Source organism: Staurois parvus, unplaced genomic scaffold, assembly GCF_062004578.1.
Source record: "Staurois parvus isolate SC_StPar_1 unplaced genomic scaffold, SC_StPar_1.0 ptg000089l, whole genome shotgun sequence".
NCBI lineage: Eukaryota > Metazoa > Chordata > Amphibia > Anura > Ranidae > Staurois > Staurois parvus.
Genome location: NW_028317885.1, coordinates 127,106 through 153,114, shown reverse-complemented (window position 1 = coordinate 153,114; position 26,009 = coordinate 127,106). Strand labels below are relative to the sequence as shown.

Sequence of the window (26,009 nt, the reverse complement as noted above, 5' to 3'; positions counted from 1 at the left end):
TGCCCGAGTGCCTGACTGGTCAGTCCGCCCCGGGACACAGACAGCAATAAAAACTGACAGGGGTTCTAATCCCTCTCCACTCTATTCAAAACTAAGAAACGTTTTGCCTTTAGTTATACTATAAGATTTCATAAAAGACAATCCTTTCTTTTATTCTTTTTTTTAAATTGTTATATGTTCGTATAATATTATCCCAAGGCCCGGAGTTTTTCTGGGAGGCTGGCGCGCTTGCGCGGACCGGATCGGCTCTGTGTCTTTCGCGTCACTTGTTGCTATGCAGTGCTGAGCACAGAGAAGACCAATTCGGCTTCCTCCGGGCAGAGGGCAGTACATAGGCCGGGCACCGAGCCGTCCCGTCCCCGGTCACTGAGAGCAACAGGAAGTGAGAGCATCGGAAAGCTGCTGCTGTTTGTGTCGGGAGTTTTCTCAGAGGCTTCATGAAACCCCGACCCGTCTGTGACCACTGACAGCTGAACAATGGGTCCGACCGGCCTGCTGGGCCTCCTCCTCCTGCTGCACTGGCCTCAGGTAATGTCCCAGCAACAGGTAGAAGAACTGAGGAGGGGGAGTGAGGGAGGGGGAACGAGGGAGGGGGCACCCACCGGGGGCAGGGAGGGGGGCATTGTTTACTTTGTTATTATGAGGTGTAATGGTATGTGACAGCTGTGTGATGGCATCTGATATACTGACAGCCATACTGACTGCTCTGAGGACATGGAGCGCACCTGACACGGGGCTGTGAGTACAATACCAGTATCCCCAGTACATACAGACCAGTGTACAATGGTGGCTGTGAATGCAATACCAGTACCCCCAGTGTTCCCAGTACACTCAGACCAGTGTAAGATGACGGCTGTGAATGCAATACCAGTATCCCCAGTGTTCCCAGTACACTCAGACCAGTGTACAATGATGGCTGTGAATAGAATGCCAGTATCCCCAGTGTTCCCAGTACACGCAGACCAGTGTACAATTATGACTGTGAATACAATACCAGTATCCCCAGTGTTCCCAGTACACGCAGACCAGTGTAAGATGACGGCTGTGAATACAATACCAGTATCCCCAGTGTTCCCAGTACACGCAGACCAGTGTAAAATGATGGCTGTGAATAGAATACCAGTATCCCCAGTGCTCCCAGTATACATAGACCAGTGTACAATGATGGCTGTGAATAGAATACCAGTATCCCCCATTGTATACTGGTCTGCATTTACTGGGAACACTGGGGTTACTGGTATTCTATTCACAGCCATCATTGTACACTGGTCTGTGTATACTGGGAACACTGGGGGATACTGGTATTCTATTCACAGCAATTGCCAGCGTTAATAAGGAACTTCACACTCCCCACCCTGGAGTTCGTTTTCCTTTTTAAAGGTGAAGTTTAGTTTTTCATTTTATTATATGGTTTCATTGGTCCAGCTTGGCACAAAATAAGCCTAGGTTCACATATGTGTGGGTGAACGTCATCAGTACAGCAGCCCATTCATTGGATTCAAACATGGAGAAAGATGTCCTCAACTCTATTTTTAAAAACTCACTGGAGGGAACTGCATGGTTCTGCAGCACCATGCGGTTTTCCTCAGAGTGAATTTAAGGTGCTATCAAAGGAGAAGTATGGGAATCCAAAAAAATAAACATAGCTACGCAGCTCTGTGCTGTGGCATTGGTCCCGCATTGGCTCTAAGTCCAAGAACAGAGTGATCACATGACCACTCAGCTCTCAGTCTGCTCAGAGCAGTGAATGTCAGTCACCAATCTCCACTTTGCCCCCCCCCCCCCACTCACTGCCAGGCTGGAGAGGAGGTGGGTGCAGCTGGCTTCAGCTATTAGCTGCGCTTTGAGAGCCAGACCTAGCTGTCTTGGGCATCTTGCTGGCTCCCAACAATATGGTCCGGATCCTTCCAGAGCATGGGGCAACTCTGTGGCAAGTTTTACTCCTGCCAAGGGATGCGTCAGCTGATTGTGGGTCACAGGAGTGCAAAAGTAAGTGCATGCCTGTGACCCACAAGAGAAGTATGGCCAAAAGTGCTTTGGCCATACTTCTGTTTTAGGAATCAATGGCACCCCCCCCCCCCCCCCACGTCAAGGAGTAGTACACTTCTGTGTGGGCTGGGAATGCACCCAATTATGCATGCGTTCCCGACCTGAAATATGTGAACTTAGCCTTAGTAGTTTTATTGCATACCTGAACAACTGCGGGGCCACAGTCACTGTAGTAGTCATTAGTGCTCTTACACTGATTGCTTTCTGCACAGTAACCACAGAAGGGAATCCTTGTGAACGAAGTAAACTAACACTGTACACCCCCCACCCCACCCAGTCCTTGCTGTACTTACCTCTGTGGGTGATGATCTGTCAGTGAACCCACAGCTGGTGCAGTGGTTCGGGGATTTGAAATCCCTGCTCTTCCCTCTCTTCTTACTGCAGGGCTTCTGGGATGGAGCAAAACAATTCTGATCGGTCAGCACTGGCACAGTGTATCAATCCATCCCAGAAGCCCTGTAGAAAGACAAAAGGAGAAGAACTGGGATTTCATATCAACAGACCTATGGAGGTAAGTACAGTGTTCGCTTGTTCATTTTTCTTGAAAAAGGTGAACCAACCCTTTTTTAACCGCTGCATGCGCGCCCTCCCTCCACTCCTCCTCTGCACCGCTATTTTACTAAATATGGCATGCGTGCAGATGTACTTCCAGGTAGTTAGGGCATGTGTGCACACATGATGAATGTCTACACGTGCACAAATGCTGGCATCCTCTGGCCGATGGACACTGGGAGTATTTCCACATGCGCAAAATCTACTATGTGTACGCAGATGTGCCATAATCTTGTGACTTGGTAACAGAAGGCCTCTTGGGATAGCTATGATATAGCAATCACAGGAGGTAGCGGGGCCCGGCTTAGGCAAGAAACCAGGAAGTATTGTCTTGCAGCACAAAAGGTAAACCTTGTAACTGGGCAGCACAGTGGCTAAATGGTTAGCACTTCTGTCTGGCAGTACAAGGGTCGTTGGTTCGAATCCCAACCACGGCACCACCTGCCTGGAGTTTGCATGTTCTCCCTGTGCCTGCGTGCGTTTCCTCCGGGTACTCCGGTTTCCTCCCACACTCCAAAGACATGCTGGTAGGTGAATTGGTTCCTGTCTAAATTGTCCCTAGTATGTGTATGTATGAATGTGAGTTAGGGACCTTAGATTGTACACCCCTTGAGGGTTAGGGACTGATGTGAATGTACAATATATATGTAAAGCACTGTGTAAATTGACAGCGCTATATAAGTACCTGAAATAAATAAATAATACATGTTTTTTTTACCATTTGGGTAAGTGAATGCCCTTTGTGATTACTATGCAGAGGGGAAGCTATGATTTACAGGGTGAGAGGGGGCTGTGCTAGAGGATCAACTCTTCTGGAATTGTCAGATTTTCTAGCATGTTCAAAGGCACCATTCAAGTGAATAAAAAATATTTATTGAAAGTTAAAACACCACGCATTTAAAATATTTCTCTGCTTGTACCTGCATTATTTATGTTGGCGACAGGGTCTCTTTTTAAGTCTTTCCAGTCTGGTGTTAGGGTGACATTCACAGCAAAGTGAGCAGTGGATACCTTTTTTATTGCTGTTTTATATAGGCAGTACCTGATTTTGGTACATTTAATAGTAATAGGAGCCACATTGATTTCTGTAACAACATTTGCTGGATTCCTACCTGAATACCTAAGTCATCTGTCCTTTTTGTTGGAGCTTTTCTTTTTATACATGTAATTTAAGTACAGTGTTTTTGTTTTTTATTTTAAGTAAGGAAGTATGTCTGTCTTTTTTTTAAAGTGACTGCTTGGTTTGCTTAATCTTAAAGCGAACTGATATCCTGTCCATCCTGTCCATCTTGTCTTTCATGCTTTATTGACATAATTACTCATAAATATGGAACAGCGCTACCTGCATTAAAGTCACAATATATATCACTCATATAAAAGTGCGATAACACAACCTCTATTCTACATACAATACTCTCCGTAAATATCCTTAAAGTGTACATAAAATTGATATGCAAATGATATAGAACACCCCAAATACTGATGAAAGTGCAATATGCCCAAAAATCGCTAGTATTCATCTAAAGTGCAGGGGATCGTCAAATATCCTCACTTGTATCCTTAAAGTGCATAAAACCATGTGCAAAATATATGTAACATCCACATATGAAAATAAATGTGCAATATGCTGGAAGAGAGCAATAAGTTTACAATAATTCTCAGATAAAGTGCAAAGAAATCACTGCAAATAACCATATACAAACTTATTTGAATGAAAATATCCTATAACTCCTTTTTATTGATTATAGTGTCCATAAAATATATGAAACTGCAGTGCAAAGTAAACTTCTGGATCTTCTCGTAACACCCCCACACCAGTGCTCTTCCACCACCAAATGAATTGAATAAACTCACTAGAGCGATATGTTGGTCAAATCATAAACCAGCAAAAACGCATGCTGCTCTGGGAGTAACGCTCTGCAGAGGACATCAAGTGATGAAATGCGTAGGGTGGGGCTTTGGAGATGACGCCACCACATAGGGCAGTTAGTTATAGCGGCTGGAGACAACCTATTACATGCTTATGCCTTCACACTTGTGTCAGTGGTGACACTTTATTGTATAAAACCTCATAAAACACTAACATTATAAAGTAGCCTGATGGGTTTTATGGTATGGAAGCTCCCCTCTTCTTTCCCTTTTGAGCGAATGAGAGAAATGAGTGTGCTTCTCTAAGAAGCCTGAGGCAATAAGACCGCGAGACTGTAGAGCGTTACTCCCAGAGCAACATGCGTTTTTGCTGATTTATGATTTGACCAGCATATCGCTCTGGTGAGTTTATTCAGTTTATTTGGTGGTGGAAGAGCACTGGTGTGGGGTGTTACAAAAAGGTTCAGAAGTTTTACTTTGCACTGATGGACTGTTTTTTATATAATTTATGGACACTATAATCAATAAGGAGTTATATATTTTTATGATATTTTAATTCAAATAAGTTTACATATGCTTATTTGCACAGTGATTGGTTTTTGTTTTTTTGGGGTTTTTTTTATTTTTTTTGCACTTTGAGAATTATTGTAAATGTATTGCTCTGTTCAAGCATATTGCACATTTATTTTCCTTTCATTAATTTTTATTGGTTTTTGACATTTTTTACCCCCTTCCTGTCCAGGGCAATTTTCAGCTTTCAGCGCTATCACACTTTGAATGACAATTGAGCGGTCATGCAACACTGTACCCATATGAATTTTTAACCATTTTTTTGAGACAGATAAAGCTTTATTTTGGTGGTATTTATTCACCGCTGGGATTTTTATTTTTTTTGCTATGTAAATAAAAATGTCCCAAAATTTTGAAAAAAAGTGTTTTTCTTATAAAATTTTGCAAATAAATAATCTTTCATAAATCTTGGCCAAATTTATTCCGTTATCTTTTTAGTAAAAAAAAAAATAAACCAAATTAGTTTTATAACCAAAAATTTATAATTTTTAAACATTTTTTTTTTTTACATTTTTATTTTATTTTTTTTATATTATTATTTGTTTTATTTTTTTTACATACTGTCACCCTAGCAGTAAAGTGTGACCATGGTGACACTGTACTACTTGTGGGGGGTGATGAAGATTTTTTTTTTTTTTTTTTTACAGTGATTGCTTTTACACCCATATAGGAAGTAAAAGCAATCATTTCTCTTTCTCTCTGTCTGCATTCTTGCAGCAATTGAGAACTACTGAGTGAGCTGTGATTGGTCACAGCTTGTCACATGGTACAAGGCTGTTGTGAATAGCTTTGTACCATGTGACCTCTGCAATCATTCACAGATTTCACACGTAGTAAGCAATTATGTCACAAGTGACATCTTGCATACTACTTTGCATGTGATCACTGATTGGCCTATCAGTGATCACATGATCTGGACCTCGTACAGAGGTCCCGTCAGACAATCGGTGTTTCACGGAGGACAGAGCGGTCACCGGATCGTGGTGCTGCGCGCTCCCAGGGAGCGCGCACAGCTAGAAATGGCAGGTGCCGTTTATGAACGGCAACCCACCCCTGGAGTGCCACCGCCCTGCCGTTTATAAACAGCAGGCGGACGGCAAGTGGTTACATGCAGGATACAAGCTTGACTGCATTCTAATACAAAAACACGATCATAACTTTGAACAGGTGTTAACAGCAGTCTTATACAAATGAAGCATTATTAAAATTAATAACTTTCAAGATAACTTGTCAAGGGAGTAGAAATAAACATACAGTTTGTGTCCGGTCGATTAAATGGTACACAAAGAGCTAAAAAGGGTATATAATTTTAAGATATACTGATATGTTAACAGAACAAGAGATGTCTAAAACACCTCATGGTACATAGGGCATCTCTGTGGAAGAGCTACAGAACAAAAATCAAGATGGGAAAGGAAAATGAAAAATGGAGACATAATAGGGGGTAGGACATCTTAAATTCATGAGATCCTTTTATGGAGTTGAGAGGCTATAGTGAGGAGAAGTTGTTTGTTGAGATCTGTGGGTGGACATATTGGATCCATGGGGTCCAGGTTTTAAAGACTCTCTCATGGGTGTCTGAAAGGAAGCTGAACCGTTTTTTTTGTTTTTTTTTGTTAGAAAAAAGTTAAGGCATCGGTGAACTGTAAAAGATACAAACTGCTGTTTCCGGGCTAGTACATGAGTGGCTAATTTTAAATTGATGTTTAGACATGGTTTTAAGTGTAAGAGTGTATCCTTATTCAGGTACACCTATTCAGTGAATAACAATTGGAGTAGTTTGAGAACCTTTGACCAAAATCGGGAAAGCATTGGGCATGTCCACCATATACAGTGCATCCAGAAAGTATTCACAGCGCTTAACTTTTTGCCACATTTTGTTATGTTACAGCCTTATTCCAAAATGGATTAAATTCATTTTTTTTCTTCAACATTCTACAAACAATACCCCATAATGACAATGTAAAAGAAGTTCATTTTGAAATCCTTTGCAATTTATTAAAAATAAAAAACCAAAAAAAAACACATGTACATAAGTATTCACAGCCTTTGTCATGACACTCAATATTTAGCTCTGGTGCATCTTGTTCCCACTGATCATTCTTGAGATGTTTCCACAACTTGATTGGAGTCCACCTGTGGGAAATTCAGTTGGTTGGACATGATTAGGAAAGTGGTGCCGCGCCCTTATATTAAACCTGTTAGGATTGATTAAAATACTGACTTGATGATAATGATTAGTTACCTTAATAGAGTTGCATAAATTACTTCAATATAAATCAATTATCCAGTTCATTAAATTGCACATTACTGGACCATAAATGTAAAAAAAAAAAAAAAAAAGAACACATCAAGTAACCCTTTGCTTTTCTAGCAGTTCTGCTTATAGACTATCTGGGATTATGTGAATATTATACTATAGCACTCTCAGTAAGTCCCAATAAGATGGGATTTCACCCTTGATTGGACTTTCATATTTATTGGACATTTATATTTCTTTAATTATTGAGATAGATAGATATATATATATATATATATATATATATATATATATATATATATTATTATTTTTTTTTTTTTTTACATTTATGGTCCAGTAATGTGCAATTTAATGAATTAGATAATTGATTTATATTGAAGTAATTTATGCAACTGTATTTAGGTAACTAATCATTCTCATCAAGTCAGTATTGTAATTAATCCTAACACAGGTTTAATATAAGGGCGCGGCACCATTTTTTATCTTATGTATCTAATATCATTCTAATTCCAAGTGGCTCACAGGTAATTCCATTATGATTAGGAAAGTGTCACGGACCGACTGGCAGTAGCCTCTAGCAACCCACAGGCCAGAATTCCTCAGGGCGCGGAGTCTAAGCCTCAGTCTGCTATTTCACCAGGGCCCCTGATGGTGGGGATGGACTTGAAGCAGCCTGAGACCAGGTTGTGACTCCCGAGTACAACCAGCTGTGGTAGAGGTGGTTTTGCCAGTGGTAGGTAGCAAGTGAGAGCCAGATGTGAAGAGGTAGAGTGTAGCGTAGTCAGACAGGCCAGGTCGGTAACAGCGGAGGCAGATGGTACAGATCGGCAGGCAAAATGATAAACGGGTCACAGGCCAGGTTCAGCAACAGGAGGTCAGGTAAACAGGAGAAGGCAGAAGAATGGTCAGACAAGCCAGGGATCGGTGCAGGAGAGGGTCGCGATAATCCAGGTCAGGCAGGTTCGGCAACAAGGCAATCTCAGAACTAAGAACAGGAACACAGGAATAAGACCATATGGCACTTGAGCATTGCAAGAGCTGGCTTTAAATAGAGCGCCCTGTGCTATCATTGGTGACAAGAATGCGCATGCGCGGTCGCAACTGCCGCCGCGGGCGCCCAGGCCCTAGCACCCGCGTGTTAGTGAGTTTTGGCAATCTGCGCATGCGCAGACCTATGCGCCGCAGCGATTTCTGACAGGCATAAACCTGTCTATATAAGGTCCCACAGTTAACAGTGCATGTCAGAGCACAAACCAAGCCATGAAGTCCAAGGAATTGCCCGTAGATCTCTGAGACAGGATTGTATCAAGGCACAGATCTGGGGAAGGGTACAGAAAAATTTCTGCAGCATTGAATGTCCCAATGAGCACAGTGGCCTCCATCAACCTTAAATGGAAGAAGTTTGGGACCACCAGGAATCTTCCTAGAGCGGGCCACCTGGCCAAAATTAGCGATCGAGGGAGAAGGGCTTTAGCCAGGGACGTTACAAAGCACCCAATAGTCACTCTGAAAGAGCTCCAGTGTTTCTCTGTTTAGAGAGGAGAACCTTCCAGAAGAAAAACCATCTCTGCAGCACTCCGCCAATCAGGCCTGTATGATAGAGTGGCCAGACGGAAGCCACTCCTCAGTAAAAGGCAAATGGCAGCCCACCTGGAGTTTGCCAGAAGGCACCTGAGGGACTCTCAGACCATGAGAAACAAAACTTTCTGGTCTGATGACACAAAGATTGAACTCTTTGGCCTGAATGCCAAGCGTCATGCCTGGAGGAAACCAGGCACCGCTCACCACCTGGCCAATACCATCCCTACAGTGAAGCATGGTGGTGGCAGCATCATGCTGTGGGGATGCTGTTCAGCGGCAGGAACTGGGAGACTAGTCGGGATCAAAGGAAGGATGAATGCAGCAATGTACAGAGACATCATTGATGAAAACCTGTTCCAGAGTGCTCTGGACCTTAGACTGGGGCGAAGGTTCATCTTTCAACAGGACAACGACCCTAAGCACACAGCCCACATAACAAAGGAGTGGCTACAAGCCAACTCTATAAATGAACTGGAGTGGGCCAGACTTGAACCTGATTGAACATCTCTGGAGACATGAAAATGGCTGTGCACTGACGCTCCCTATCTAACCTGATGGCACTTGAGAGGTACTGCAAAGAAGAATGGGAGAAATTGCCCAAAATTAGGTGTGCCAAGCTTGTAGCATCATACTCAAAACGACTTGAGGCTGTAATTGGTGCTAAAGGGGCTTCAACAAAGTATTGAGCAAAGGCTGTTAATACTTATGTACATGTGTTTTTTTTATTTTTAATAAATTGCAAAAATTTTAAAATAAACTTCTTTCACATTGTCATTATGGGTTATTGTTTGTAGAATGCTGAGGAAAAAATTAATTTAATCCATTTTGGAATAAAGCTGTAACATGGCAAAAGTTAAGCGCTGTGAATACTTTCTGGATGCACTGTATGTAGAACATGCCTGGTGTGTTACAGCCTCGGAAGCAAGCATAAGGGGCTGATGGGTAAAGAGACGCTAAGCAGGATGGGACAATATACCATCTTGTCACAGTTTTGAAGCCTGTTTCCATAGTTAGGATATTGATGGAACGTGAGGTCAGAGTTGACCATATCTGTGACCAGCATGCATGGTCTTTAGTATCCTTAAGGTCACTTTCCCACCTGGAAATGTAAGCGTGATTGTTGAGGTTCTGTAGGTTAGTTAATTTTGAATACAGGATAGAAATGAGTTTAGGAGAGAGAGGCGTCTGGTGGCATATGTGTTCAAAGAAGTATAATTGTGGTGTTTGGTCTTGCACATTTTCATATAAGGATGTTACATATACTGTATTTTACACATGGTTGTATGTACTTTATAACAGGGTGGATTTGATTTACAGTGGGGCAAAAAAGTATTTAGTCAGCCACCAATTGTGCAAGTTCTCCCACTTAAAAAGATGAGAGAGGCCTGTAATTGGCATCATAGGTAGACCTCAACTATGAGAGACAAAATGAGAAAAAAAATCCAGATAATCCCATTGGCTGATTTGGAAAGAATTTATTTGCAAATTATGGTGGAAAATAACTATTTTGTATTTTACAAACAAGCAAGATTTCTGGCTCTCACAGACCTGTACCTTCTTCTTTAAGAGGCTCCTCTGTCCTGCACTCATTACCTGTATCAATGGCACCTGTTTGAACTTGTTATCAGTATAAAAGACACCTGTCCACAACCTCAAACAGTCACACTCCAAACTCCACTATGGTGAAGATCAAAGAGCTGTCGAAGGACACCAGAAACAAAATTGTAGACCTGCACCAGGCTGGGAAGACTGAATCTGCAATAGGCAAGCAGCTTGGTGTGAACAAATCAACTGTGGGAGCAATAATTAGAAAATGGAAGACATACAAGACCACTGATAATCTCCCTCGATCTGGGGCTCCACGCAAGATCTCACCCCGTGGGGTCAAAATGATCACAAGAACGGTGAGCAAAAATCCCAGGACCACACGGGGGGACCTAGGGAATGACCTGCAGAGAGCTGGGACCACCGTAACAAAGGCTACCATCAGTAACACACTACGCCGCCAGGGACTCAGATCCTGCAGTGCCAGACGTATCCCCCTGCTTTAGCCAGTACATGTCCGTCCCGTCTAAAGTTTGCTAGAGAGCATTTGGATGATCCAGAAGAGGCTTGGGAGAATGTCATATGGTCAGATGAAACCAAAATAGAACTGTTTGGTAGAAACACAACTCGTCGTGTTTGGAGGAGTGAGAATGCTGAGTTGTGTCCAAAGAACACCATACCTACTGTGAAGCATGGGGGTGGCAACATCATGCTGTGGGGCTGTTTCTCCGCAAAGGGTCCAGGACGACTGATCCATGTACAGGAATGGGGCCATGTATCGTGAGATTTTGAGTGCAAACCTCCTTCCATCAGCAAGGGCATTGAAGATGAAACGTGGCTGGGTCTTCCAACATGACAATGATCCCAAACATACCGCCCGGGCAACGAAGGAGTGGATTCGTAAGTAGCATTTCAAGGTCCTAGACTGGCCTAGCCAGTCTCCAGATCTCAACCCCATATAAAACCTTTGGAGGGAGTTGAAAGTCCGTGTTGCCCAGCGACAGCCCCAAAACATCACTGCTCTAGAGGAGATCCGCATGGAGGAATGGGCCAACATACCAGCAACAGTGTGTGCCAACCTTGTGAAGACTTCCAGGAAACGTTTGACCTCTGTCATTGCCAACAAAGGATATATAACAAAGTATTGAGATGAACTTTTGATATTGACCAAATACTTATTTTCCACCATAATTTGCAAATAAATTCTTTCCAAATCAGCCAATGTGATTGTCTGGATTTTTTTTCTCATTTTGTCTCTCATAGTTGAGGTCTACCTATGATGCCAATTACAGGCCTCTCTCATCTTTTTAAGTGGGAGAACTTGCACAATTGGTGGCTGACTAAATACTTTTTTGCCCCACTGTAAATCTGATTTAAATCACTAGTCAGTAAGGCTTGATTTAAATCCTAGTTTTCTACATAAAGACTAATTCTTGCTGGTATAACTTTAATATGCAAGTAGATGAAGATTTTTAGAATAACAACTTTTCATATTCGTTTTTTTTATCCCCAGTTTACTAGGTTAATCATTCATATTTGGACAACTTTTCTGTTGTACTTAGGAGAAAAATAATCATTACCTTTTATTAATAACAATTTAAATAGATTTATTCAACTGAAACAATAACATTCCAGCATATATTATTTGCTTAAACAAACATCCATGTTTAACTAATTTGGCGAAACAAAATATATATATTTTAAGAAACTTAGACTGTCAGCCCCTTCCTCCTCACACTTAGTTTCACTTTCTTCTTCTGCAGATCTATTCCACAACAAACAATCAGAAAAATATTGTTTCTATTCTATTCACTGAACTTCTTGAAACTTAGCAGTGAAGGGGTTGATTCTGTATTCATAGGTTTGTAGAAGTTAGGATTAAGGTCTTTTTCTTAACTCTGTTCATGTTGTTATAACATTTTTGCTGTGAAGAAGAGGCATGTGATCTCCGCTGAGTCAAATTCAGTTTTGAGAACTGCAAAAGTAAACCAAACATCTGTGATAATATCTTGTAGGCAGAGAAACTGCCCAATAATCTTAGAAAAACCTCTGGAAGAGCATGACATTGTGAATGGATTCATGGAATTTATTTACCAAAAAAATTAAACATATACAGCCTTATTCGACATAATTAAAAAACTAATCTTTATTTCATGATGGAATAACCTTTGGATGGTAATAGATTTTCTTCCAAAAAGCATTTTATTCAAAAACATCCGATTTTTAAATCAAAAAAATCCGATTTTTTTTTTTTTTTTTTTTTTTTTTTTTTTAATTTTTTTTTTATCATTGATTTTTATACACCCTGTTTAAATCTAATCTACAAACACTTCCAAAGTATATATTACAGTAAAAATATACTCTAATCCTTGACCTCTGATGTATATTTCTGTAAATTGTATCGGACATTAGAGCTTGCTATTTAAAGCCTGGGCACTAGCCCAAATCACCAGAATCAAAACCCTACTGGCACCAGTCATGTGTACTTATGCAAAGCACTGTATAATTCCTAATGCAGTATCCAGATGAATGTGCATTCCTAGAATATCCTGACAGCTTTTAGGAGAGTTCAGAAATGGTACGTTTTACTATTTACACAAAACAAAGGTCTGGAATAATCACCTTTCACACTCCTGGCATCATAATGTAGCCCTGGTGTAAAAATATAGCTGCCCAAACCTTTTTGGTTTTGAGCATATTGCGCTTTCATCAGTATTTGGGGTGTTCTATATAATTTGCATATTGATTTTATGTACACTTTAAGGATATTTTCAGAGAGTATTGTATGTAGAATAGAGGTTGTGGTGTTACACATTGCACTTTTATAAGAGTGATATATATTGTGGCTTTAGTGCAGGTAGTGCTGTTCCATGTTTTAGTCTTGATTGGTGATGGTCACATCATTTAGAAAGCAGATGGCGGGAACGATTAAGCAGCAGCAGCCTAGCCACTACTTGTAATGTTCCAGCTGAAGGGGCTTGTGACCAGTAGCTCTGCTTTTCTTCTTCTACAAAGGTCTTATCAACAGTGCCTAGACTTTTTTTTTTTTGGGGGGGGGCTACAACAGCTGTTTCTGTGTGACAAAGAAGGATTACAGGGGCAGGAATGGGCACCTATATCCTACTCTAAATCCAAGTGGTTTTAAGTTCCTGCATTAAAGTCTATTAAAGCGGTTCTAAAGGCAAACATTATTTTACCTTGATGCATTCCCTGTATTAAGGTTAGAAATGTCCAAGTATTTGTATTGCCCCCTCACCCCTCCCTGTATACTTGCCTCAATCCGGTGTCAATCCAGCACAATGGTATCTTCCTCTTCTCACTGGACTTTGTGAGAGCAGCAGGAGCCATTGGCTCCTACTATCAATCAAATCTTGATAGAAGTGTGTGTGTGTGTGTGTGTGTGTGTGTGTGTGTGTGTGTGTGTGTGTGTGTGTGTGTGTGTGTGTGTGTGTGTGCGCTGAGCCACGCTGATGCTGTGTGCGTGTCAATAGATGCTCACAGCCCGCCTCAGGCGCAAGCCCACACATGCTCCCCTATAGAAAGCAGTTGCTATGCCTGTGGTGGCGCACTGATAAGAGGAGCAGCCTTGAGCCCTGCAGGGGAACCCACAAGAGGAGGTTGAGAATACCATTGTGAACATAAAATTGCTGCGCTGCCTCTCCTAAAAACTACTGTAAATAAATAAACGAACTCCCTGCTACACAAATAGTCCCCACACATGTGCATGTGCTATAATACTCCGCGGGCTGGCAATTGTATCCTTCATCTCAGTGACTAAGTCCTAGATGACCCGTTATGTAAACAAGGTGCTTATATATCAATGGTGCTAAAAAAAAGTTTTGTATAAAATATATATATATATTAGTCCCAGTATGGTGAAAACTTATAAAAATTCCAAAAAGTAGAAAGTTCCAAAAAAAACCTCATCCGTGTCCAGTGTGCATATTAAGTGATTTCAATAGTAAATCTTCTTATCCATAGTACTTCTCTGTGCGTTGTGCTCCCCCTCCAGAGTCCCACTCACCACAGATAATTGACCACCTGGCATGGTAGGTCAAAATATTGCATGTTGCAGCGTTCTCCTGCAGAAAAGTTGGCCATCTGTGTGGTCTTGAAACCTCTATATGCTGATGACAGACTCCATAGTGGAAACGCCTCTGAATTATAGTTTGTGACAAAACTCCTCTGAAACATCCACAGTACTCCTCCACCACCGTAAAAACATCAAAGGGGAAACTTCCATAGTGTAACACCGTATTTATTAGGTAAAAAACATTAAAATTGCACTACATAAAAACCATGTGTATGGCACTTTAAATCCCAACAAAAAAGCAATTCCTTCTTAGAGAACAAGTGTAGCGCTATCAAACCCTGCCCTACGCATTTCATCATGACGTCATAAGACAAACCGCTTCTGATGACATACGGCGAAACACGTAGGGTGGGGCTTGATAGCCCCCTCTTGTTCTAGCAGCAAAAACCTGACAGAGGACCAAACCCTTCTCCACTCTGTCAAATATTTTAAAAAGGGTTTTTCCTAGAGGTACACTTTATTACATAATTTAACATTACTTTTTCTTAGTTCAAGCTGTGTAAATACCGTGCTTAGCTTGATATCACCGAGGGAAGGGAGAAGCAGCACAGGTAGTCATTTTGATGTGCTGCAATGCAAGGAGCAACCCGATGGGAGATGAGAACAGTGACAGGTGAGTTCATCAGTGTGTCACTTCTCCATTTAGAATCCTGGTACAGCGTGGGGGAGGGAAAGAGACTGTAAGTGAAAGTGAAATTGCAGCAGAAAAAGTCCAGGTCCCTTATCCTGTTTTGTATATGTCTCAGGAGTGGATAGACTGAAGTGTGTGTGTGTGTGTGTGTGTGTGTTGAAATCGAATCAGTCTGGCAGATTAAAAACCTTATTGTGTGTTTTTCATCTTTGTAGTTGTTTGCCAGAAATTCAGCTGTGAATGATCGCAGAATTGTGTTTTTATTATGTTGTCTTGTTTTCTTAGCAGTGAGTTAAAGAGAAAGTGAAGGCGCATTTTTTTTTTTTTTTTTTTTTTTTTTTTTTCCTTAACCGTATTTTGAAGGTGAATTTCCCCAGTGATCTCTGCTCCTCCATGCTTCTCTCTGTATCCATAGAGGCTGACAGACAGCATATTATATCCCTGTGTAATAAACTATATTGCTGAGTGCCTCATTCACATTGCCAGATTTCCCATGGCGTAGAAATGTCTTGTGGAAACCTGTGACCAGGAGCCCGTGTGTGTTCGGGAAATCTGTACAAAATAGTGACTGGCAATCTGATGTTTGGAAGTAATCGCAAAGAGGACTGATTACCTGCAACTAGGGACAAATGTTCACTGCTGGTGTGATTTTTTTTTTTTTTTTTTTTTTTTTTTTTTTTTCCCTGAACATTATCGGACCGGTGTAGCTACTGTTAGCCTGTCCTTGCTTTGTACAGATTTCCAGGATGTGGCTATCGGCACACACCTGCGATTCAGGATGCAGTTTTCCACAAGATGCTTGTTGCACCTCAACCGATTTTAGCTATGTGAATGAGGCCTTCAACTGCTCTTATTGTCATATGACTGCATGACATGATACCGACTTGAGGCCCTGCTGAAAGCTGTCATCCTAGGCTGCATCTTTTCATACAGGAAGACAGCTATATTATTTGAGCATGGGAAAAGCACAGGATTACTTTAACTGCCTCCCGCCCGCCATATAGTACAATGACGGGCGCAAGGCGGTTCTCTCGTTCTGGGAGGACGTCCTATGACGTCCTCCCATTCTAACCGCGCATACGCGGCTCTGGGAGCGCTGTGTCCCTCGGACACAGCGGATCACCGATCAACGGAAAGAGCTGAAGATGTTGGCTCGGTCATGTGATAAACTGTGTCCAATCACATGTAAACAGGGAAATGCTGGTTATTGGCATTTCTCTCCTCACGAGCTGTCACGCTGACAGCTCGAGAGGAGAGGAGAGCCGGTAATCGGCATTCCTCGGAGGGGACATGTACACAGATCATCAGAGCACTGATGATCAGTGTGCCCTGATGATCAGTGTAGCCACATCAGTGCTAGCTGTCCGTACTCATCCATGCCACCTGCCAGTGCCCATCAGTGCCACATTTCAGTGCCTACCAGTGCACATCAATGCCACATATCAGTGCCCATCTGAGCTGCATATCAGTGCCGCCTATCAGTGCCATATATGAGTGCTGCCTTTCAGTGCCCATCAGTGATGCCTGTCAATGCCTTCAGTGCCACCTACCAGTGCCTCCTCATCAGTGCCACCTATCAGTGTCCATTAGTGCCCATCACTGCAGCCTCATTAGCGCACATCAGTTAAGGAGAAAAATCACTTATTTACAAAATGTTATAACAAAAACTAAAACTTTTTTTTTTTTTCAAAATTTTCAGTAGTTTTTGGTTTGTTTAAGAAATAAAAAAAAAAACCCAAGGTGATTAAATGCCACCAAAATAAAGCTCTATCTGTCACAAAAAAATGATAAAAATTTCATATGGGTACAGTGTTGCATGACCGCGCAATTGTCATTCAAAGTGTGACAGCGCTGAAAGCTGGAAATTGGCCTGGGCAGGAAGGGGGTATAAGTGCCCTGTAGGCAATTGGTTCTAACGGTAAAAGGTTTTGTTTTTTAATCTTAATGCATTCTCTACATTAAGGTACAAAACCTTTAATAGTGGCTTCCTCCCCAGCCCCCCTAAATACTCACTGAGCCCGATGTCATTCCAGCGCTGTACATGTCTGCTGCAGCTCTTCTCTCCAGGCTCTGACCAGCTTGGCTGGGAGCAGTGGGAGCCATTGGCTCCTGCTGCTGTTAGTCAGAACCTGTCAGCAGAGAGCAGGGGGCGGGGTCAAGCTAGGTTGTCTGAATAGACGCAAACAGCCCAGCTCAAGATTGAGAATGCACGAGTGCCCTCATGTGAAACTGCTTCTTATAGGGGCACTCAGCAGGGGTAAGAACCAGAAGCGCCGGTGGGGACCTGAGAAGAGGATCCAGGATGCTCTGTGCAAAACCACTGCACAGAGCAGAAAAGTATGACATGTTTATTTTTTGTTTTAAATTCAAGCTTTACAGTCACTTTAAGATTTGAATACATGACCAATCAGAATTTTGGAATATTTTGTCAGTCCAAGACAGATGATCTAGTTACTTTTTTTACACTTTCGCTTGCAAATAATAGTGCTGCAATTTTTCTAACATAATATACCACTGATCAAAGGTTTGGGCAGCTATATTTTTACACCAGGGCTACATTATGATGCCAGGAGTGTGAAAGGTGATTATTCCAGACCTTTGTTTTGTGTAAATAGTAAAACGCACCATTTCTGAACTCTCCTAAAAGCCGTCAGGATATTCTAGGAATGCACATTCATCTGGATACTGCATTAGGAATTATACAGTGCTTTGCATAAGTACACATGACTGGTGCCAGTAGGGTTTTGATTCTGGTGATTTGGGCTAGTGCCCAGGCTTTAAATAGCAAGCTCTAATGTCCGATACAATTTACAGAAATATACATCCGAGGTCAAGGATTAGAGTATATTTATACTGTAATATATACTTTGGAAGTGTTTGTAGATTAGATTTAAACAGGGTGGATAAAAATCAATGATTTTTTAAAAAAAAACAGATTTTTTTTTATTTAAATCGGATTTTTTTAAATAAAATGCTTTTTGAGGAAAATATATTACCATCCAAAGGTTATTCCATCATGAAATAAAGATTAGTTTTTTAATCATGTAGAATAAGGCTGTATATGTTTAATTTTTTTGGTAAATAAATTCCATGAATCCATTCACAATGTCATGCTCTTCCAGAGGTTTTTGTAAGATTATTGGGCAGTTTCTCTGCCTACAAGATATTATCACAGACGTTTGGTTTACTTTTGCAGTTCTCAAAACTGAATTTGACTCAGCGGAGATCACATGCCTCTTCTTCACAGAAAAAATGTTATAACATGAACAGAGTTAAGAAAAAGACCTTAATCCTAACTTCTACAAACCTATGAATACAGAATCAACCCCTTCAGTGCTAAGTTTCAAGAAGTTCAGTGAATAGAATAGAAACAATATTTTTCTGATTGTTTGGAGTGGAATAGATCTTCACAAGAAGAAAGTGAAACTAAGTGTGAGGAGGAAGGGGCTGACAGTCTAAGTTTCTTAAAATATATATATTTTGTTTAACCAAATTAGTTAACAAACATGGATGTTTGTTTAACTAGTAGCCGACCGCAGATAGCCGAATGACGGCTGCACTGCGGCCGGCCAGTTCTGAGTGGACGTCATATGACGTCCTCCCAGAATGCGCTCTCCTGCGCACCCCAGGGGGCGCGCACCCAGCGATCTCCGTGATCGCTGTGTCCTACGGACACAGCTGATCATGTGATGTGGTAAAAGGCCAATCACAGCGGCCTTTTACCACGTGATCAGCGGTGTCCAATGACACGCTGATCAGAGGGAAATGCAAGTGCCGGTTCTCGGCTGCACTTTCCTCACGCTGTCAGATCGTGAGGAAAGTACTGCCGAGAACCGGCAGTTGTCACAGCGGGGATCGGCACCGATCATCAGGGCACTGATGATCAGTGCCCTGATGATCGGTGCCCAGCAGTGCCACCCGCAAGTTCCGCCCACCTGTGCCCAGCAGTGCGCCCACTAGCTCCGCCCACCTGTGCCCAGCAGATCACCCACCTGTGCCCAGCAGTGCACCCACCTGTGCCACTCTGCAGTGTCACACACCTGTGCCCAGAAGTGCCACCTACCTGTGCCCAGCAGTGCCACCCACCTGTGCCCACCCACCTGTGTCCACCTGTGCCCACCCACCTGTGTCCACCTGTGCCCACCCTCCAGTGCTGCCCAGCAGTGCTGCCAGTCAGTGCCCAGGGGTTGTGCCAGTCAGTGCCGCCAGTCAGTGCCCAGCAGTGATGCCAGTCAGTGCCGTCTATCAGTACCCATCATCAGTGCCACCTATTAGTGCCGCCTATCCGTGACACCTCATTAGTGTTGTCTATCAGTGCCGCCTATCCGTACCACCTCATTAGTGCTGCCTATCAGTGCCCATCAGTGCCGCCTATCAGTGCCCATCAGTGCTGCCTCATCAACGCACATCAGTGAAGGAGAAAAAATACCTGTTTGAAAAATTTTATAATAGAAACAAAGAAACTTTTTTTTTTTTTTTTTTCAAATTTTTTGCAATTTTTTTATTTATAGCACAAAAAGTAAAGCACCCAGTGGCGATTAAATACCACCAAAAGAAAGCTCTATTTGTGAGAAAAAAAATGATCAAAATTTCATATGGGTACAATGTTGCATGATCGCGCAATTGTCAATCAAAGTGCGGCAGCGCTGAAAGCTGAAAATTGGCCTGGTAAATAAGGCGGTATAAGTGCCTGGTAGGCAAGTGGTTAAGCAAATACCATATGCTGGAATGTTATTGTTTCAGATGAATACATCTATTTAAATTGTTATTATTAAGGTAATGATTATTTTTCTCCTTCCTAAGTACAACAGAAAAGATGTCCAAATATGAATGATTAACCTATTAAACTGGGGATAAAAAAACTAATATGAAAAGTTGTTGTTCTAAAAATCTTCATCTACTTGCATATTAAAGTTATACCAGCAAGAATTAGTCTTTATGTAGAAAACTAGGATTTAAATCAAGGCTTACTGACTAGTGATTTAAATCGTGATTTAAATCAAATCCACCCTGGATTTAAAGAATTAACCCCCACCCCTTTCCAAAACACTGCTTATGCATGTAAAGGGTGCCTGTAGATACAAATTGTGCAGTTTTGACCAAAGTTAAGCCCACCTTCTAGCAGAAAAAAAAAGATCCCTTCCAGTGGGGCTGTGGCCCCACTGCAAGGGTTAATAGCTCATTTTTTCTAGGGGAGAAAAGCGAGTTTTCTTGCCTGATCCTCTGCTCCCCCACGATCCAGTGGTGGACTGTCCCTTGGAGTCCTCGCGTCTATCAGGATCCTAGACCACTAAACACTGGGGTGCGGAAGGTGCAGGGACCAGCCCAGGCTCAAGGAGGAGTGGAGGATCTTGTGAGTATATTTCCTTTTTATTGTCCACCCACCCCAATATGTAAATGAGCAAGTAACCCCTGTAGTAGAGATACAGTCCCAGCGCAAAAGATTATTTATTTGCCCAAAGTTTTGGCTTTAAATAATGCCCTTGCTATAAGAGTAAACCATTTACGTAACTTCTGAAGCCTGACTGGAGAACTCCCAGAGATATCCTCACCCTGTCCTGCCTTGTTGCTAAAACACTCCCAGCTGATTCGAACCTTCTAGTATGCTCTCCCTCTTACCTGTCGCACTATCTCTGAGCTCAGCGATGCTGCAACAAAGGAGGTATTGGACCACACGAGCGGGAAGTTTGACAGTCTGCTCCTGTCCTGTGATGGAGGTGAGCAGTAACAGCTGGCAGTGTCTTGGCAACAAAGCAGGATGGGAGGATGTCATCTCTGGGAGTTTTTCAGTCAGATTTTGGGGTGTATGTAAATGGACTACATTTCTAGCAGGGGCATTATCCAACTTTAGCCAAAGCTGCACAGTTTTTTTTATCTACAGGTGAACTAACTCTTTAATTCAGATTGTCCTGTATTCTCTTTTTAGTTTGTTCTCCAGTGATGAATGTTTGAATTGCTTATTCTTTCAATCAACAAAACATCATGTATACACTCTATATATTTGTTTAGTCTGAATGCAAACCAAGTTTTGTTTGTTTTGTAGATATATGCAAGCAAAGGAATTTTGCGCTCAGTTGTCATTGGGGATCCTGCAACCGCAAAGGATTACTGTGTTACATACAATTCAACATGGACAACACTTCCACCAACCTATACAAATGCTGTAAGTTATTCTGTTCATTGCCAAGCAGTCACCGTTCTCTTCAGAATTACACTATTGGTTATTGTCATTTTAAACCTTAAATGGGCAACTCCCCGATTTAAATATGATTGTTATGTTTGGAAACATTTGCATTAAGAATCCAAGTACATTATAGATTCATTTCGTTTCTAAATTTGGTTTGTAACATTGGGAAACACTTCCCTGTTGTAAAGTCAAGTTTCTCCTCTTTCTTTAGATAGATAGATAGATATATATATAATTTTCTTGCATTTAGGTACATTTACATTTCATTTTGAATTCACTGTTTAATGCAATCTGTTTTCAATGCACAAAAATGTAGCATAGTGGGAAAAAGCCCCATTATTGAACTGTCATCTAGAATCACAGCATACACTTCAGCATTGTGGTTAAGCACAGTGCTCAGTGAATAGCACTTCTGCCTGGCAGCGCTAGGTTTGTCATTTTGAATCCCAACCATAACTCTACCTGGAGTTTGCATATTCTCCCTGTGCCTAGGTGGGTTTTCTCCATGTACTCTGGTCTCCTCCCACACTAAAAAAATGAGATTGATTGGCTCTTATCTAAATTGGTATGTGTATGTATGAATGGGAGTTGGGGACCTTAGATTGTAAGCTCCTTGAGGGCAGGGATTAATGTGTATGTGTTATGTGTAAAACTCTGCGTAAATTGCCGGTGCTTTATAAATACTATTAATACAAATATTAGTTATTTTTGATAGTCCACTATAAGCTTACTTACAGAGTTGTCTTTCATGTTTGTGCTCCCTGTCTGCTGGGCATGTCTTTCTATAACTTCCTTTATCATGTCCATGCTTTGCAGCATCTCCTTTGCTCAGTCTCTTAGTTTGTCACAATTTTCTGGGGACTACATATCTCGTGGTAGCTTGCTGCCCGCAAGCAGTGATTTCTGTACTGACTGAAATTCTTCCTCCTGACACATCTGTAGTTCAAAAGGCAGGGTGTGTAAAAAGTGACACGGCAGTACACAAGTGGTTGTCAACGTATGAGCTAAAGGGGGCGTCAGATGTGGCCCCTGACATCATCAAAGGGCCTCACATTAATGTTAAGTATGTGTAAGTAGGGAAATGAGGGTCAGAGAGTGTGGACATGCTACATTTGTGGCTGGGGGAATATGCCACAGAACACCATATGAAACTGGGTGCATGTTACATGAGGCTAGTAGAGATCAATGCTGTAACGGACTGCCTGGCATCCCGACTGGGTGCCTCTGCCAAACAATACCTCCTACCCTCCAAACCCTTCCAGCAGACCGGTGGCTAATACAGGCACATTCCCCCAAGCATCATACACAGACAAGATGTTGAGTTAAAACCAAAGGAATACCTTTTATTGAACAGATATCAAGGTTTTTATAAACTTCAAAAATAGGGGCAGTCACCACATGAACAATAAAAACAAATATTACACATTTGGGTAAACATCCCACAAGGGTTAGGTAACGAGGTAAAATTGATACAAGACTAATCGTACCTTGTAGGAATCTCCAGGAGGATTAGGAAACCTACAGAAACAATGGGTTACTCAATTAACAATGGGAATTCACACCAAAAGACACATAATGGGGAAACTACACAATGGGAGAAAAACACTCCACACCTAGACAGGATAGACAAACACAGGTACGCATTATAACAGTAAACGCATAATGCTTTAATAAACAGATTACACATAGCAGCAGGAGACCCCACCATCAGGTTGTTTTCAAGTGATTATAATCTTCTGCTTTGAGTCTAGGAGGGGGTTGAAGCAGTCAGTGCTGGTTTGGGCTGTTACCCTGACAAAACGGAGGCCAAAAATTTTGTGTTTGGGTCATCCAGTTTTCAGAGTCTGTGTTTTGGAGAGACATGGACTTGAATTAAAACTACTCAAAATGTCCCCCAGGCACATCCCTCCCAAAGAATAGAGCCCTCTCAAATGCCAGGGCCCATAGTCAGTAGGCAAGAGGCTAGCCTGCAGTACCCTCCAAAAGCCCTTGTCCCAGCTGAGTCTGTCACAAATGCTATTACACTAATTGATGGTCCCCCTACTGACTGCTGGGGTCTTAGGGCTGCACATCTTGTATCAAAAGGCCACAGGTTGGGTATCGGGGCAGTACACATTCACAAGGCATAGTGGTGGTACACAAGGCATACGTGGCGCTGCATTAAAGGAAGTAAATATGTAATCTTCAAAAAGTATGACTTCAAAATTAAATTAAACTTCTAATAGGCTAAAATAGACATTCTATATGCAAATGAATATGATTTAAAATTTTGACCACAAATACACTTTAAACTAAAATTACTTCTAGCATGATATTACAGGATATAAAAGAACTCTTATTATGGTGTCAGGTTTGTGTTCTAAGTTCAGCTAGTAGAGAATATGTGAATATCACTTGTTTCCTAGAAATAATTCTTCTACGGTGACAAGGAGACACGGAAGCAACCAGTAGTATAGCAATCACTTTGTATTACACTGCTAATGATGTAGGGTGAACTATCTACTTTTAATTTTTTTTTTATTTTTTATTTCTGTTGCTAATGGGAGATAGAAATCCTACAAAAGCCCCCAATTATGATTGCCTATCTCCACTCTTAGATGGTACTCAACGATGAAGGGTGGTATACTATGTGCACAAGAATTACCAGAGATGTTAAGGCACCATTTCCAAGGACATTTTGCCATGCTGTGAATTCCAGCTGCAGGAATCTATGGATTTCTGCTGCATGTATTGACCGCTGCATGCAGGTAGTACTTTGTGTCCAGCCACAAACAATTGCTGGCTTTACGAACAGGCACAAATAGCTGCAGCCACAGACAGCCTGTCATTGTGGTCTATGGGATCGGGAATGCTATCTGCATGCAGCTGTCAATCCCAGCAACCGTAATCAGATTTGCAGCATGGCAAAGCACCTGCGCAAATGGTACCTAACATAAGACCTGAGATCTGTGGTTTAAATGAAGAAAATACAAAGACGCCCCAATATGTATTAAACAACATAACTAAATCCAAGGACAAAATATAATATATTGCAGCTTGCCATTCTTCAGATGTGGTAGTTGCATTAGTTTTCTGTTTTTCAGACTAAGAACATTTTTAGCAAGCAAGTGATTTTGCCAGAAATGTCTGTTACTTCCATACAGTTGCACTGAAGACAAAATAATTGTTGGTTGCTCTTTCACATCTGTGTGTTGTGCGTTTTTTAGGTGTGTTACCACTAAACTCTATATAATGCATGCTTTCATGAAGGCACATTAAATAAAATGTGACCGGCACATAAAATGCACAGTTGTGAATGGAGCCTTATCTATCTTATGTAAACTACTTCTCCCATCAGCTACCATGTTAAAGAGATGAACAAAGCAAAAATATTAGTTATCCAGCTTAGGTGGCTGGTGTCCATCAGTTGCACCACATAGGTATATACAGAAAGAGAAGGGAGAATGATTACGAGTTTTATACCATGTATAACTTTTTCTTATAAATATCATGCAAAATACAATGTGCTGTGATTGAGTTCTTGACGAAGGAGGAGTGCAGGTTGTCTGACATCCACCGAAGCCTATAGAATGTTTCCAGAGGTAGCAACATTGACTTGAGCAATGTAATTGAAGTTTAAAGAAGGGGAACCAGAACTGAAGACAAACCTTGCAGTGCGAGACCATCTACTGGGACCACTGACACGAATCAGTGAGTGGACTCAATGATGGCACATGGTTTCTGCCTGAAATCCATTATTTACCTGCAATGAAGAAGAGCAGTTACTATAGAGCAAGAGTTAGACTGGCCATAGATGGATCGAAATTCAGCCAGTTCAGCAGGGACCGGCCAAAATTCAATCCATCTATGGGCAGGCTTGTTGTACCGACGCTGATCCACTCACCAACCTCAGTACAAGCAGCCTGTTGGTTTTTTTTTTCCATTCCATCATTTCCAGCACTAATAGCTGTCAGCAGTGTTCATTGCATTTTGATGGCGGGGAAGCCTCCAGCTGTCAGTATACAAAAGCTTCACAGGGATCCTCTATATGGAGGAATTGTCCGCTACCCTACACTGAAGAGGTATTTCAGAAGAAGTGGAGGCCCTAGAAGTATTTTGTATACATGGATGCCTATTTGTAGATGATGGCCGATTCACTAACAGACTTATAGTGGCTATCATTTAGCTATTCCTGACTTTTTCCAGATGGCTGAGAGGGGTGTCCTCTGGGGGTGAGAGAAGTGCATCCTTTCCCAACAGGTCTGTGGTATTTTTTTTTACTGCCTCTCCTGTCTGTATCTTTATGATATTTGTAAGATCAAAAGTTGCAATGTTCAGAATACTTCTTGCTACATGCTGATCGTTGTTCTGCTGACCTTGGACTGTATGAAGATTTTGACTTAACCACTTCAAGTCCGGACACTTTCACCCCCTTCCAGTCCAGGCCTATTTTCATCTTTCACATTTTGAGTAGGCAATTACTCATGCAGCTCTGTACCAATATGACATTTTTATCTTGATTTATTTATTTATTTTGAGACAGAGCGATCACCACTGGGTTTTTTTCTGCTTTATAAATTAAAAATACCTGAAATTTTGTATTGTATTTTTGTAAGTAAATAATTGTCCTTCATTATTTAGGCCAAAATGTATTCTGCTACATTTTGCAGGTAAAAATAACCCAAAACAGTGT

At 41.6% G+C, this 26,009-nt stretch overlaps 1 protein-coding gene across 2 annotated transcripts in view; it reads left to right on the top strand.

Moving 5' to 3' along the window:
- Positions 1-271: 271 nt before the first annotated feature.
- SPPL2A (signal peptide peptidase like 2A) overlaps positions 272-26,009 on the top strand; it is an 81,897-nt gene continuing 56,159 nt past the window's right edge. For both annotated transcript variants that reach the window (XM_089670281.1, XM_089670280.1), the window contains exons 1-2: positions 272-528; positions 21,194-21,313. In XM_089670281.1, the coding sequence (XP_089526407.1) occupies positions 478-528; positions 21,194-21,313 (171 nt within the window). In that variant the 5' untranslated portion in view covers positions 272-477. The remainder of the gene's footprint in view (positions 529-21,193; positions 21,314-26,009) is intronic.